Source organism: Podarcis melisellensis (assembly GCF_964234715.1).
Source record: "Podarcis melisellensis genome assembly, chromosome: 3".
Taxonomy (NCBI): domain Eukaryota; kingdom Metazoa; phylum Chordata; class Lepidosauria; order Squamata; family Lacertidae; genus Podarcis; species Podarcis melisellensis.
The window spans coordinates 117,131,844-117,148,192 of NC_138530.1; the positions used below are offsets into that span (position 1 = coordinate 117,131,844).

General features: G+C 41.6%; 1 protein-coding gene across 2 annotated transcripts; it reads right to left on the reverse strand.

The window, feature by feature from the left end:
* Positions 1 to 4,205: 4,205 nt before the first annotated feature.
* FAM161A (FAM161 centrosomal protein A) lies at positions 4,206 to 16,349 on the reverse strand. 2 transcript variants are annotated; one of them, XM_081906202.1, is made up of 7 exons: positions 16,164 to 16,345; positions 13,770 to 14,005; positions 11,090 to 12,268; positions 8,149 to 8,316; positions 7,871 to 7,970; positions 6,706 to 6,866; positions 4,206 to 4,539 (listed from the first exon to the last, which is right to left on the reverse strand). In XM_081906202.1, the coding sequence occupies exons 1-7, from the start codon at positions 16,296 to 16,298 to the stop codon at positions 4,302 to 4,304; spliced, it is 2,217 nt and encodes a 738-aa protein (XP_081762328.1). In that variant the 5' UTR covers positions 16,299 to 16,345; the 3' UTR covers positions 4,206 to 4,301. The 2 variants fall into 2 exon arrangements, with proteins under 2 accessions (XP_081762328.1, XP_081762329.1); XM_081906203.1 differs by lacking the exon at positions 8,149 to 8,316 and having other exon boundaries at positions 16,164 to 16,349.

The window sequence follows — 16,349 nt, forward strand, 5'->3', positions numbered from 1 at the left end:
ATTCCTGCATCACAGGAGGCTGGACTAGATGAGCCTTCCAACTCCACAATGCTAAGATCCTATGAACAGGGTTACCATGGAGATGTGGTATAATACAAAAGGATTGCCACAGAAGTGTGGCATAACACAACATGGCTGCCACGGGGGGGGGGGTGCCATTGCTACTGCATCTGAGAGACAGGACCACAAAGTGGTGTGGGCAATCTGCCTCATCAAAGCAAGGCAACTAGACCAGGCCCTGCCACACCTGCTCTCAGAAGGAAGCTCTTTGGACCTCTCCTCTGTTCAAAACAGATGAAATGGGGGCATGTTCAGCGCGGGGGAGGGTGAGTCAATGCAAACAGGAACTGAGTAGGAAGAACAAGTTCTTCTGTACTGTGGATTTTTGAAGAGATATTTATGGAGACCTACAGTACCACTGGCGACCCCTGAGCTAAGCATTTACTGCTACGCATATTAAGTCATTTTGTTTTTCCAACTATAATTAAAAAGTAACCTAATGGCTGCAACACTTACCTAATTTTTGTACTTCTTATATTTTCCTCATCACTCTCAAAACACTTTTGGTATAAAGGTTTTATCACTATACTGAGATTCATGACTGCTGAGGAAAGTATCATTTTCACAACCCCTTTATAGAACAGTAAACCTACATTTGGAAAATTCAAAGGACGGGTTATACTGTGAGCCACCTGATTGGACTGTGCCCCAAAATGTGACATAGAAATAATTTGATAAATGATGTAGCATAGGAATCTTAGGCAAGCGCTAGGACTGAACGTATAGGTACCACCTCAGTTATTGTCATAGTGCATGGCATACCACTCACTCAATAAAATTATTGTGTGATGATCTAATTTGCGATCTGAAATTTCTTCAGATGGAAAGGAATAGCGAAGACAGAATAAATAAAAGTTGGAAACTATTAAAAAATGACAATAATAGGGTACAACTATGTTTTGAAGTAACAAGCGTTCACAGATGCTACAAATCTAGTATTTGTATCTTAGAGATGAATCTTGGCAATAATTAGAAGTACAGCTCTTGGCAACTTCCCCCACTTCTAAGCTCTGCTGCACGGATTCACATGGGACTCAGCTACATTCATCCATTTTATTGTTATAAACATGTAACACCAGATGGTGCTGTAGGGCTGGGCTTCCTAATGGAAAATATTGCCCAACGGTGGGTGTGGGGTTCTTGTGGACCAGAAGCTTCCATTGCTTCTCCAAGCTTCAGGGCAAAATGTATAACCAGAGGGAGATGATTTTTACCACTCATAGAGGAACTTTGTGTTCTGAGAGTGACATACGCTTCAACCACTATGGAAAAGCCAAATCCCATGTTCCCCCCGAACCATCGTTAGAGCAAAAATGGGAGGAACTAATGTTTAAACAAATTTCGGAACTGGCCTCTGGAAATATTAAGCCTTCGAAAGACTCTTATCCTCATTCCCACGAGACAAATGAAGAGGGTCTCTCAATCATCAAATGGCTAGTGCTCCTTACTGAGGACATTGAATCCATAAAGTCCTACTTGGACATTTGCACAAAAATTCTTACCATCATGGCTGACTCCTGTAAAACTCTTTGGAGAAAACCCGTCGGAATGCCTGCAAAATCGGAAAGTAATCATGGCCTCGCCCCTACCCTCTGTAGGAGTGGCCCTTTAAGGAAGGGTAAGAAAGCCTGCAGAGCTAATGTTTGTAAAAGGAGATCCACCTCTCCATTCTGAAGGAAATCAGCCCTGAGTGGTCACTGGAAGGACAGATCATGAAGCTGAGGTTCCAATACTTTGGCCACCTCATGAGAAGAGAAGACTCCCTGGAAAAGGCCCTGATGTTGGGAAAGATGGAGGGCACAAGGAGAAGGGGACGACGGAGGACGAGATGGTGGGACAGTGTTCTTGAAGCCACAAACATGAGTTTGACCAAACTGTGGGAGGCAGTGGAAGACAGAAGTGCCTGGCCTGCTATGGTCTGGTCCATGGGGCCACGAAGAGTCGGACCTGACTAAACGACTAAACAACAACAACAACAAAATTAATCTCTAGTTTTACTAACATTTAGACTGCCACATTCTCTTTGAGGGTTGTTGGTTTCCCCCCAAAACAAGTGGTATATAAATTTTATGAAATAGAAAAAACACACACACACACGGAACAGCCATTGCTTGTTTGTCCCAGAATCCTAAATGCAAAACCTGATACCTACAGCACTAAACAGAGACTTACCAGTTTGCAATCTCTACCCTGGAACAGTGTCTGAAAGCTAAGGCTGTCCACAGGGCCCAAGATTTGCTTTGAATCTATATGCAATTTCTCCGTGTTCCTGCCATGCTCTGTGCTCTCATCACTTCAATCTATGTTTTGGATTCCAAGCTGCATTATATAAAACAGAGCTCTATGGTGTAGAATCAAAAAATACCTAGGACTTGCCCCCCCTTTGGCCAAAGTAGACAAAATATAGAGGCATAACTGGCCTTCTCCAGAATGGATTAAGGACGCCAAATTGCAGACAAAGCCTGTCCAGTTGGAGTTTGTGCTGTAACTTTCCTTCATAATCTGTATTAGGACAATGACTTCAGTAGGCCAGCTAAAACACCCAAATCCAGAGCAGTTGCATCTATTCAAAGGGGACTGTCCCTTGCTCTTTCTTACCTTAAAACAATAAATAGAAGGTCCATGTGATGTGAATTCTTGCATCTACATTTAAAAAAAAATTCCTGTGGCTGTTTGTGTCCTCCAGGTTAGGCCTTCAGACATGTGATACAGGCCTCACAACATGAGGCTCTCTAGAAAATGTCCTGGAGAGCTTTCTTTTAGTTTGATTAAAGCAGGGCAGCAAAGAATTTATGAAAAAGATGTAAATTTTAACTTTTAAAAAGTATCCTCTGCTGCTGTGCTTTAACAAAATTCAATCCAAATTTCTTCAGGGCTCTACAAGCAACATTTTTGGCAGTCTCGTGTTTTACAAAGCCCATGGACCTAGAGAAAGAGGGATATACAAAAAAAACCAGAACTATTCTGTACAAAACAAGCAGAAAATCACATGGCCTTGCAGGAGCACTTACCCAGTTTTGAGAAGGGGGATTATATACATTGTGCTTCAACTTGGGGGGATACCTCAAATCAGCCTAATTCACCTTGTTATTCAGCCTCTACACACTGCTGATGCACACCTCTACTAAAATCTATATACTTTATACTTGCCTATTTTTCCTCATTCCCCTGCCCTTGCTCTATGTAATATCTTGCCTGATTAAGAATTTTGGAAAACACAAATGCTTGCCACTGCTTTGTGATATTTCGATTTGTCCTAATAAGGTATTGCAAACTGTAGATTTTGGAGGGGGTTTTTCCCTTAGGGATCAACACAGCTACCTTTGCTTTTTATAATAAAAGGAGTAAATGAAAGGTGGCTTCAGTGGCCCAGAGAGCCTTCCATCAGCTTTGGCTGGTGGCCCAGCCATGCCACTATCTGGACAGGGATAGCCTAACTACTGTTGTCTATGCTCTGGTAACCTCTAGGCTGGATTACTGCAATGCATTATATGTAGGGCTGCCTCTGAAGGCAGTTCATAAAACTTTAGCTAGTGCAGAATTCAGCGGCCAGGTTGCTCACTGGGGCAAGACAGTTTGAGCATATTACACCAATCCTGGTCCAACTGCTCTGGCTACCAATTAGTTTCTGGGCCCAATTCAAAGTGCTGGTTTTAACCAATAAAGCCCTAAACGGCTCAGGACAACAATACCTCAAAGATCCACCTCTTTCGATATGGAGCTACCCAGACCCTGAGATCATCTTCTGAGGCCCTTCTTTGTGTGCCTCCTCCACGAGATCCAGAGGGTGGGAACACGAGAACAGGCTTTTTCTGCAGTGGCCCCCCATCTGAGGAATGCTCTCCCCAGGGAGGTTTGCCTGGGGCCTTCACTATACACCGTTAGGCGCCAGGCAAAAACAGTCCTCTTTCACGAGGCCTTCGGTTGGTTGACATCCTATGCCTTTTTAAAATGTGGGGGAAGGATTATTGGGTTGTTTTTGTTTTGATTATGAATTTTGTGGTTTTATATTGATTTTATCCTGGGAACCACCCTGAGACTTGCAGATATAGGGCAGTCTACAAATTTAATAAATAAAATAAGCCAGTTGAAAACTCACAGCTGATCAGCACATTAAAAATGCTTCAAAACTCTATTTGCGCCAGTTGTCTCATTTTCTCCATCTCTTATAATATTTGGAGCAACAGAATAAATTCAAAACACCAAAACCCACACAACATGGAAGCAGTCATGTGTTTCAGTTAGCCTTCATCATCACTGGATTTTTCTGTGGCAGCTTGTTCATTGTTTTCACTTTCATACTCAGGATCCTCCTGGCCATCGTGATCTGGCTGAACTTCCATGTCCACCTCCTCTTCAGAGGCTTCCACCTCCTCCTCCTCATCACCTTCCTCCTCTCCACAGGACTGGGCAGAATGGAGCTGTGAGCTCTCCCACTCTCTCTCAGATTCTCCATCTCCTGCTTTATTTTCATTATCACTACAGGAGAAACAGAAGAAAAATACTGCCCGACTGGAAGAAATTTAAAGACTATCTACAGAAACATTGTAAAATTAATGAATGTTAGAAGGATGTTGGAATGAAGTTATGTGGTTTTAGCAGAAATGTTATAAAGGTTTATGAAAAAAAAGACTGTTAATTGGTGAAAGGAGGGAAAGTAAAGTTACATTATATTAAGATAAATTACAGGACAAAAATTGGAAAAGATGGAAAGGATTTACTGAAATAGTTAACTGAACTAGAATACAAAAAAGGGAGGTGTGAGGTCAATGAAACAAGCAAATGAAAGATAAGTTATGGGAAGATTTGCTGTGTTTTTTTAATGGATTTTATTTTTCTGTATTTTTTTCTTTTTCTTTCTTTTTTCCTTATTGTGATGTGTTGTTTTGTTTTTGCTTACTTTTTCTTTTTGTAACTTTTAAAAATTTAATAAACATTATTACAAAAAAAACCAGAAGAAAAACACTGCCCATTGGCATCCTCTGAAGAACAGCTGAATACATATTATGACCCAATCAGATCACAGCCATAAGGAGCTATTCTCAAATTTGTCAACTGGCGTGATTTCCTGTAATTGCACTGGTGACAATGTTATTGCATTGTAAAATTTAGTTTCAACTTGTGTAGCATTATGGCTTGCATCCAATGCAGCACTAAGTCACAGGTCCACCAGTGCAAGGATTTATGCTTTGTGCAGCAGATCCTCTCACTTCCCCCCCCCCATGTGCCCTGAACCCTCCCAGATACCCTCAAAGGAGGCATCTGCAGAGACAAAACCATCAATCTCGGAATGCCTCATGAACAAAGAAGCCATCAGGCTGCCATGCACATATATTCAAAGGGTGCACTGGTACAGAAGATCACTGTCCCCCAGATGAAATGGATCGTAAGTCCACAAGAACAAAGAATCCTGGAGCAGCATGCAAACTCCAGATGCCTGCCCTTCTCCATCTTGACTGTAAGAAGACAGTAAGTGATAAAACCATCACTGTGTCCTTTCTTGGGGACATCCTGAAGCAAGTCTCCAAACAGCCTGCTTTCTGTGTGAAGCAATATACAGAATAGCCTTGTTTTTAAAATCAGCACTCCGGTATTGGAGCCATGCATGTGGTTGGTCCTCATACTCATGGACCTAGCTCTAGCTATAAGTGCCAGTCAGTCTCCATAGAATAATCAGCCACAAGCCCAGCTAGGTCAGCTCAATTAGAACTTCTCAAGCTAAAATTACTAATGTTCCAACATGATTGGTATATATGGGGTGGTTCAGGGGGTGGCCTCACAGCCCCTCCATTCTAGGGAACACTAGAATAAGGGCAGCTATTGTCATGTCCACCAGAGAGCTCCAAGTCTGCTGTTGATCTTCCTAAAGCTGCAAATAAAACCTCTTGGCTGCTTGATTACCTTGCCCATTCCAGTTCTTGCAGTTCTGATGTAATAACCTAATAACTGAGTAAAAAAGGAAATCCACACTTGAAATCCCAGCTAGAGGAAGCATCCGTGGACTTCTAGGTTTTGGCAGTTTGCTTTACTTTGAGTACTTTTACCATCAATTCTTCAATCCACCAATCAACTGCAGGTATAAGGGCTGTGAATATTTTCACATTCTTTTCAATGGGTGAAATCCAACAGTGTCCATCTGCCAGTAGAATGACCACAGCTGGCAGGACAGATCTCCCACCATCTGTCATGTAGTCCCCAGCATGCCCCCCAAATGTGCTCTGGAGAGTTGGGGAACCCACTAAACCAAACTGGGATAGCATGGGGGCCAGAAGAGGGGAAAAGAGGAAGGGGAAGTTGATGCTGACTCACATGATGCTGTCACCCAATGGAGATTTAAGTCTCTCTCCAGAGAGGAGGTGCAGACATGCCACATGCACATGAGGCTTTGGATTTTAGAGTTCTGTGCTATTAGAACAAACTACAGTAAAAGGGGCAGTTTGAGATTAAAGTTGTCAGTCTCCCTCTTAAAATCTAGGGCAGGGATGGGGAATCTGCATCCCTCCCAATTTTGTTAGACCACGGCTTCCATCATCCTTGATCCTTGGCAACCTTGGCTGGGCAGTTTCTGGCAGTTGGGAGTCCAACAACATCTGGAAGGCCACAAGTTGCCCATCCTGATCTATGGCAACCACTGGCAGTATTTACCTGTCACCGTCTGCTGTCAAAATGTCAGAGCCAGCACTGGAATGGTCCTGCAAAAGCATTTCTGTAGCTGCTTCACCTTTCTTTGAAACAAACTCTTCACATAGTCCCAGCTCTCGAAGAATGCCGGAGTAATGCTTCTCGGCTGCTATTCGTGCATTTTTCTATATTTTAGGAGAGGTAGAGTAAAAGAATAACAAAATACATTACTAAGATACTCTTAAATTTAAAGAATATACAGTGGTACCTCAGGTTAAGCACTTAATTTGTTCTGGAGGTCCGTTCTTAACCTGAAACTGTTCTTAACCTGAAGCACCACTTTAACTAATGAGGCCGCCACACCGCCGCCGCACGATTTCTGTTCTCATCCTGAAGCAAAGTTCTTAACCCAAGGTACTATTTCTGGGTTAGTGAAGTCTGTGACCTGAAGTGTCTGTAACCTGAAACGTCTCTAACCTGAGGTACCACTGTATACGGCTGTGGATGTGTACATTGGTTGCCAAACATCCATGACCTCAGAGCATGAAAATGTTGTGGAACACAAACACAAAGCTTTAGACAGTGGCATTTTAAAATTTGGTACTCAACACCTCTGCGCCGGCAAACACATTAAATGTTTAAATTACATGTTAAAAATATTAAACATTTAGATTACATATCTGCTCAGCTAGGGGTGGTTCATCCATCTCTGCCCTTGGCTTGCAGCCTTAGGTAGAAGGGAAGACATACTGCAACAGAGCAATGCCATGTGCCAGAAACGGAAGAAGCAGACCTAATGTTGTTGCATTATTTTAAGTAAGTCGCTTGGGATCCTTCTGGATCAAAAGGCAGACTAGAAATCAAGCAAATAAACAAAACAAGTGTAAATAATCACAGTTAAATTAAGTGGCGTCTCCTCTACTCTTCACACTGTGGTGGGTGGATTAAGAATGCAGAGTATAAAATAAGACAGCTTAACAGGGACATTACTGTACACAATTATAACCAGGAAGGCAGCAATCATTGCTGGCTGAGAAAGCACAGACAAATGAAATGAGGCGTAGAGAAGTGATGCAATGGGAGACGGGAGCCTGGGAGAGTGGCATAAGTTGCATCACCTCAATGACAGTTCTTGATCATCAGATAAAGAAGAGAGCTGGCACCCCAATATATGAGAGATGTCAATAACCTGTGTCGCTTGTTCCAACAACAGTGGCCTCTTTTTCACTCTTTCTTCCATTTCTTCCAGCTCCTGGAGATATTCTTTCATTCTCTGCTTTTCATGTTTCCTGTTTTTTTAATATACCATGACATGGAAATGGTATGGAATTTAATCATGAACTTTCACAGCAAAATAAAAACAGAAGCAGCAAGACTAAACTATGTTACACACTTTGAGGGCCTGCTACTGAACTAATGATCTTGCACCTATTGGGTCAGGATTTGGAGGCTACATTAGCAGAATACCTGAGTATTTTAAACTTCGATTTATGCATCTGAGCTAGACTTTGATGGGGATCATTTGCCTCAGCCCGGGTGTATATAAGTCTCTGTAGCTTTCTTGCTCTTTCTTTTTGTTTTGTTCTATTTTTCTTCTTCTCTTCTTCTACCTTCCTTTTTTCCTCAGCTGACTCCCTGAATAACAAAATAAAGCAGAACTAAATAAATTTAAATTGAGAAAAGGCTTTATAGACTTTCTCAAGGATACATTTACACAGATCAAGAAGTAATGTACTTCACACAGATGGCAAATCCCACCCAAATATTATTTCATCTGGTGCCTGTGTCCTGTCTTGGAATACTGCCATGTTGCCTCTTTTGTGTAAGTATATTTTTTTATTATTTAAAAATATGTTTTATCTCTTTACCCTTATACATGATCGTGCGCAATTGTTTTTCTTTCTTTCTTTTGAATTGCTGGAATATTTTGTTAGTCTTGTGATACATTTAATAAAAAATGATGTGAATGGGTATGTGTCAATCTCAACTTTTTCTATGACTTATTACTGTAGGTCATGGAATGAGTAAGAAGGTTGGCATAACTTAATATAACAGGAGATCCCCATTATGAACTTTCTTGATGCTGGTACCAGCCGTATCTCAAAAATATATCCTGGAAGGCACTGAAGAGACACCCTGAGCTCCAAATACCTTGTGTAAATATCAGCACGTGTAAATCTAGCAACTAATAACATCTAATCAACACCTGAATGGATGCCATCACGATAATAGTAAGGTAACTTTAAGACAGGAAGTAAACAAGGATAAACAGTTCAGTCATTGCTCACTAGATCCTTTCAACTTTTTATTAAGCAAAATAAAGAAAATGGGAAATAGGCAGGAAACTCTGGGAAGAAACAACATAACAACAGAAATACTAAAATTATAGGAATTGCTCGTCTCAGAGCTCCCTTCCTTCTCCATTAGAATGAATTGGCTAAAATTTTTACAAAAACCCTAGATTTTCAATGGTTAGTTAGCTCTCCAAGCTCCAAGAAAGAATTCTTACTTAGCACTCCAAAGGAAACAACACAACCTTTGCTTCAAGGACAAGCCTGCCTTCCCCCGCTCCATTTCTTGACTTGCTATTAGTGTGGGTTCTGTGGTGAAATTGTCGCGCTCATTTTCTATAGGCTTTTGAGAACAGTTAAGGATTCTTTCACTCACTCTTTGCCTGCTTAAATTGTAATTTTGCTTCCTGAAGCAACATTTATCTATTCTGACACTTTCATTTCATACACCTCTGGTGTAGGAACTTCTTGTGGGCACAATAGACGCACATCATAACTCTATCAAAGGATCCTAAACCTCTCAGTAGTGTGTGTATGAATACACGAGTGTGGAACATGCATGTGAGTTCAGACATACATGCAATGTAACAATGTACTTCCTCTAATCCTCCACCATGAGACTAATCAAAGATGGTTTCCTTACCCTAAAAGAGAGCATAGTCAACCATCCATCCACAGTTCTCTGGAGACATCTATTGCTACAACCACTACATCAGAACACTGAACTCAGGAAATGGTTGGCCCCCTTGGTCTTGTCAGTTGTGTAACTAGGGCAAAGTGACTAGTGCCCCAACACCAGACACCAGATCTGGGAAGAGGGGACGCAAAATCAGCTGCTGACAATGGAGTGTGGCTTAAAACAATCATGGGGAGGAGAAGGACTTCCCCACCCGCCACCCCCATTCCCTGAAAGCCCCAGAACAGAACATGGAGGAAGGAAAGGGGGGTTCATTTCATCTGAAATGCTTGCTCTGATGAAATGATTGCCTTAGTGCAACACTGAATTCCTCTCCAAAATAGCATGAATTTCACGCATTCAAAGATAATCTTCATATTTTGTTATTTAAAAAAACAAAATTAATATGATTAACATGATTATGTTTAGTTGTCTACTTATATGTTGTTAAACAGATACGAAAACCAATAAAAATTACTTGTATAAAAAAAAATCCACATGCAAATAGTAAAACCATTATACAGTGGTGCCCCGCAAGACGAATGCCTCGCAAGACGAAAAACCCGCAAGACGAAAGGGTTTTTCGGTTTTTGCGACGCTTCGCTAGACGATTTTCCCTATGGGCTTGCTTCGCAAGACGAAAGCCCATAGGGAAATCTCGGGGACCTTTTTTTAAATGCTGGCGGTGGGGAGCAAAGCCTTTTCCGCCCCTCCGGACTTCAGAAGAGGTCCAGGAAGGCCGGCGGGGGCGAAAGGCTTTGCTCCCCACCGCCAGCATTTTAAAAGCGGTCCGGGATAGCAGGGAAGCGCTTCCCGCTATCCCGGACGGCTTTCGAAGGCAGGCGGGGGGAGCAAAGACTTTTGCCCCCCGCCCGCCTTGGGAAGAGGTCCAGGAGTGTGGCTTTTTAAGATCGCCCAGGGACAGCGAAGGACTTTTCCGCTGTCCGTGGGCGATCTTAAAATGCTGGCGGGCGGCAGCGAAGGCTTCGCTGCCGCCCGCCAGCATTTTAAAAGCCCCCGGGACTGTCCCGGGAAGGCAGGCGGGGGGGAAGCAAAGACCTTCGCCCCCGCCAGCCTTCAGAAGAGGTCGGGGGACAGACTGTCCCCAGACCTGGTCTGAAGGCGGTTCGGTTTCCATAGGAACGCATTAATTGATTTTTAATGCATTCCTATGGGAAACCGTGCTTCGCAAGACGAAAAACTCGCAAGACGAAGACTTGCGGAACGAATTAATTTCGTCTTGCGAGGCACCACTGTAAACAGAGAATAATAGTTTCATTCATCCCACGTGGATCGTAGTTTTAACTTCACTTAAGATATGCAGCGATAACTAAAACAAGTATTTAGTACCTTATTGCATCAACGTGGTTTTATTTTTCCACAGGAAACTTGAAATTAAACTAACAACAATTACATCAGTTCAGGCCTGTGAACAGCTCACCTGACTGCTTGTAGTCGTCGTCTTGTAGATTCTGTAATTCTTGGAGATACAGATTCTTCACAGCCTGAAGGAGATGAATTTGCATTCAAAGACCTCATTTGAGGCTTAGCTCTTGAGGAAGCAAAGGGCCAGCGTGTTTCCTTTAATTTTTCTTCATCCATTTGAATGTCCTCAAGAATCTTCTCTTTGTGGGATGCTATATTTGGTGTAGAGAGATTGAAGGGTTCACAGGCTGTAATGTGTTTCACATTCTTCTGTCTCTGAAGCCGCTTCAGGAATTTTTGATGTAAAATTTCAAAATCTGGGACCTTGGCTTTGGTCTTTGGTTTGTGTTCCACTTCTTTAGTCAGCTCAAGATGATTTTGCTGCCTATTCTTATTAATGCCCCTGTTTCCTAACCTACTGTTAGGAAGAGATGAACTGCGCAGAAGTTCTTCTGATCTCATCTGAATTCTAATATCTCTATAAAGCTCTTCCTCCCTTAGCTTCTCATTAATTTCTGAACCATAAACAAATTTAGGAACTGGCTTTGCTCTGAATACTTTTGCTTTCTTTTCTGGTGAAGAAACATCCTTCAACTGCATTTTCTTCATTTCTTTCTTTTGTGCTTCCCGCTCAATAAACTGAAATGGCTTTTGTGTAGCTAGAAGGATCTCTCGCCTCCTCTCTCTTAGTGACTTCCTACGTTCTTCATTTTGCTGCATAATATCATGATAGAGAGGGAAAAAGACATAAGCCGGCACTGGATGGGCTCGGAATTTCTTTTGACATTCTGCTTCCTCCTCCAATTCTTTCTTCAGCAAGTTATTTTCCAGTTCAATCAGTGACTTTGACTTTATGTTCTGTTGTTTTATCTTAGCTTCTCTGATAGTCATCTGGAAAGGCTCAGGTATTGTGATCTTTGGGGACCACTTTTTTTTCTTCCTCCTGCTCTTCCTCAAAGTCTGTAATTTGGATAAAATACTTTGGTTGCAGTGAGAATAGTCCTCCAAAGATGACCCATCCCATGAATTTTCAGCTTGCTCCTTGCCAAATGTAAGTGATCTGTCTTCACTGTCTTCTAACTCTAATTCTTTATCAGATATATGAGATAAATCTGAATGAAAAGAATTGTTCAAATCAGGCTCAGAAAATGATTTACACATATTCTGAGGTTGAAAAGGCCTTGGCTCCCAAGATCTAAAAGGAAATAATAATGTGAAGGTTAGTTTTCTGCAAGCAGCAAAATATAACCAGACTGCTTTGATGAATAACAGAATGGAGGAGCATTTCAAGTCTAAAGAATCCCACCAGTATAGCAGGTTGGGCTATACTGGTTGTGTCCCAGCTCATCACCTTTGTTACCAGAAGCCTGAAAAATAGCTTTCCCCAAACTGCATTTGTTCCTTATGATAAAATGTACAGTTTAGTGAAATATTTGTGTTAAGACCAAGCAACCATAGGCTGGATGTTAGCTTTATGTCTGTGATCAGAACTCACATCACTGGTCTCCTGTAAGACAGAGAATAGAAGTCGTCCTATTAGCAAAACTGAAAATTAATTTTAGAAGGCGCTCCCTAAGGAGTATCTGCACAGTGTTCTAAAACCTTTGGAAAACCCTAAGCAAAAGTACTTTGTTACTATGAATAGGGAGACAGGCCACAGCTCATTAGCAGAGCATCTGCTTTGCATGCAGAATGTCCCAGGTTCAATCCTTGGAATTTTCAGGTGTTGCTGGGAAAGAACCCAACTGGAAACTCTGGAGAGCAGCTCCCAGTCAGTGGAGGCAATACGGGGCTAGACGAATCAATGGGCTGACTTGGTATTAAAGCCGCATATTATGTTCCCGAAATTTCATTTCAGTCCCATTTCAGTATTACTGTCCTAAACCATGGCTTCAGATTCTGGTGTAAGCAGGAAGCCTGGTTAGCCTTGCCATCAGACATAATAGTTAATTGGTGGTAATTCCCTAGGAAGAATTTACACTCCAGTCCAAAAGGATCGAGTGGGGAAGAAAGTGGATGCAACTCTGCACTCCCAATTGCTTAAGCATACAGTAGTTAAGCAATTAGCAGTGTTACACACTCGGTAACTCTGAAAGTTAAATAATTACCTTCCAACATCTATATCTATATATAACCTATTGTACACCACAACAGTTGAACCAATTCTGACGTTTTCAGTAGGATTAAGGAGTTTATCCTACAATTAAGGATATTTTCAAACAAATCAAGGCAAGAAACACACACACACACACAATACTCAGTTCTCTTCCTTGTTCAGCTGTTCTTTCTGAGTTCCCTGCAGGGAGGCAAGTGCAGCCAGATACAAAAATCTAGAACTGAAGGTTCTTTGGCAGTTTAAAAAGTTAAGCTGTTGGCATATAGTATATACCGGTAAAACACAGTTTTGGTGAGATTAGCAGCATGTAGATTCCTCCATAATATATATACAGGCAGCAATTATTACATGCAGGGGCTCCATTCCTGGCCCCTGCACGTGTCAGCAGAGCACACATAAGCACACCCCACCCCATTATGCCCTGTTCCGCCCCCCCCGCCCCCCGTTCTGCCCTCTTTCAGGTCCAAAAGACCTGTGCATCAGCAATCATGTGTCAACCCCTAAAAGGGTTGCTGCCTGTAACTACAACATTTAACATATTCAGAGAAATAATACTACAAAAATAGATTACAAACCATACCTGTCATTCATACTATGGGCCACATCCACATTTGTTAAAGGCTGGACATCTTTTAGATACAGTTTATTCCGATACATGTTTTCCAATTTTGCCATGGTCTCCAGGTGAGCGTACTTAAGCTCTTCCAGCTTTAAATAATATTCTTGATTCGAAAGGTACATTTTGGAGAGGTCTATCCAGTCTCTGCAATCGGCATGTCCAGTAGAACGCTGCTGTCTCTCAGGACTCAAACTATCCTAAAACAGAATAGTATTATAATGTTTTCATTCCCCTTGGAGAAATAAGTATAAAATGCTAATAATTTGGTCAAGTGGTAGGTGCCATAAACTGTGGAACTTTGCGTCTCTCAGCATTGAAAACTGCTGAGAAATGGTAAAAGTAGGGTCCAATCTGCATGACATCATCCTTAGCCAAAGTTGCTCAACTGTAATAAACATTTAAATCCATTTTTATTTCTAATTTCAAATGAATAATTGCAGTTCACCAACAGATATACTTCAACACTATGTACCTTTCTGGTTAGCTGCATGTAAACTCATTTCTGGTTAGCTGCATGTAAACTCATTTCGACTCCTTTGATGTAAAGCTCATTAAGAGATTTGTGTAGGCTTGGTATACAAATACCATCTGGTTCCTATACTATTTGTGACTTACAAATTCTCAGAAACATTACCTATGCTAATGTCTTCAATCAAAATGCAAAAAGAGAAGTAAAACCATTTAGAACTGATTCCATCGGTTTTCCTTTATTTCATAAAATTTATACACCACTTGATTGTAAAAAAGAGCATGCAAGTTAAATAATTTAGAATGTTTCGAAACTTGCAGTGTTATTACCTTTGCAGTTGACTAATTTAAAAGTGCACGCTTTTATTCTTAGAACACTACTACTCATTAAAGAGCAGGTTTTCAGTCTGCCACCTTTCTTGTTCTAAGTGACAGCCCAGTGACATGATTGGCAGCAGAAAAGAGGGGAAGAGGACCCATGTGTCATGGAGCCTGATCCATCATACACAAAGACACACAGACTTTACAATAAGCTCTCTCCTGCATGCCAGAGAGGAAAGGCAGACCTTTGCACAGCCTGGCAAGGTACAACTTCCACTCATACAGAACAAAACTGGACCTACAGCAATATCTGACTCAGCATTTTCAGCCCAGTATATATAATATGTCATGGTTACTCCCGCCATCAGAAAGACCTGCCACCTCCATTTAAAGCAAAAGTGCACAAGAGGCACATGTTTCACTAGCAGAGTTTTCATTGTGTAAATAAAAGCACTGCTGGTTAAATGTGTGCCAACCCGGCAGTCATTCAAGGCACAAGCATGGGTGATTTTGAGAGGAGTTGTCAATCTTTCTGTGTTTCTTTCTTTCTTATTAAGCATATTTGGTTTAACAACTGTTTTTCTTAGCTGCTAGCATTTGTGATTTCCAATCATTGCAATCACAGCTGGAAAAGCTTTGGTTGCTGATTTCTCCTAGTTATTTACATGGTGGTTGTGTGGCTTTTATTTTTTCATACATGTTACCTTAGAGACAATGTATTGATGTCTAATTCCCCATGGCCCAATATTTTCCCTTCTCTTAAGGCTGTAAGTCACTTGGCGATCTTCTGGGTAAAAAGCGACTAGTAAGCTTACGTTTACCTTTTTAAGCTTAAAAAATAGATTAAAAAATTTGTTTAGACGAGCCTTGCCAGGTGCTTAGAAAGTTCAGGTAATTTTAATCTGTTTCAGTATTTTAACTTCTGCAGGATTTAAACTATGGTTGTGAATTTTTCTCCATTTTATTGTTTTATCTTTTTCTAAAAAGCTCTGAGGTTTTTAACAATCAAGCGGTGTACAAATTGTGCGAAATAAATGAATAAACAAAAACAATAAAAAGGTTTTACTTCCATCTAGCCTAAACCCCCTCCCTGCTCTTTGGCAAAATAGTTGTTTGCCTGCTAATTACTGGCAGGGAGCATTCTTCATTATTATTATTATTTTTCTTTCTTTGTGGTTATTGCATGTGTGCATGTGTATATTAATAGACCTTCAGGGGACAAGGGACTATTAAGTTTATTATTATTATTATTATTATTATTATTATTATTATTATTATTTAATAATAATTTAATAATAATAATAATTTAATGATAATAATGATAATAATTTAATAATAATAATAATAATAATAATAATAATAATAATAATAATAATAATAATAATAATAGACAACTTAATCGTCCCTTGTCCCCTCCGCTCTTTTGCCTGGAGACACGCAGCAAGTGCCTCTTTTCCTGGGAGGAAGGGGGCAAAGGCTCCTCCTGCCGTTCCCTCCCGCGGCCACCAGGGGGCAGCTCCGCCCCCCCCCCCCGCCGACTCCGGCCTCCCCCCGCTTTCGGCCTACCTGCCTCTCGCCGCCCCCCGGCGCGGGCCTTCCGCCCTCCCTCTCGTAGAGCGCGACCGGGGCCCTGGTGCGCGGGTCGACCGGCGTGTGGAGGCAGGAGGCCGCGAGCAGGGCGGCTCGGTGGGCCGCGTCCATGGCTCTCTTGGCGCGGCGCAGCGCAAGGCCGCTTGGCCCGGCTCGGTTGCC

Bases quoted from the DNA above. Each gene is read 5' to 3' on its own strand.
- FAM161A (XM_081906202.1), bottom strand. From the start codon at position 16,298: ATGGACGCGGCCCACCGAGCCGCCCTGCTCGCGGCCTCCTGCCTCCAC. The intron at 6,867-7,870 runs GTTATTGACATC...CCTAAAATATAG, and splicing joins TGTTGGAACAAGCGACACAG to AAAAATGCACGAATAGCAGC. The intron at 4,540-6,705 runs GTAAATACTGCC...TTTCTCCTGTAG, and splicing joins TTGACAGCAGACGGTGACAG to TGATAATGAAAATAAAGCAG.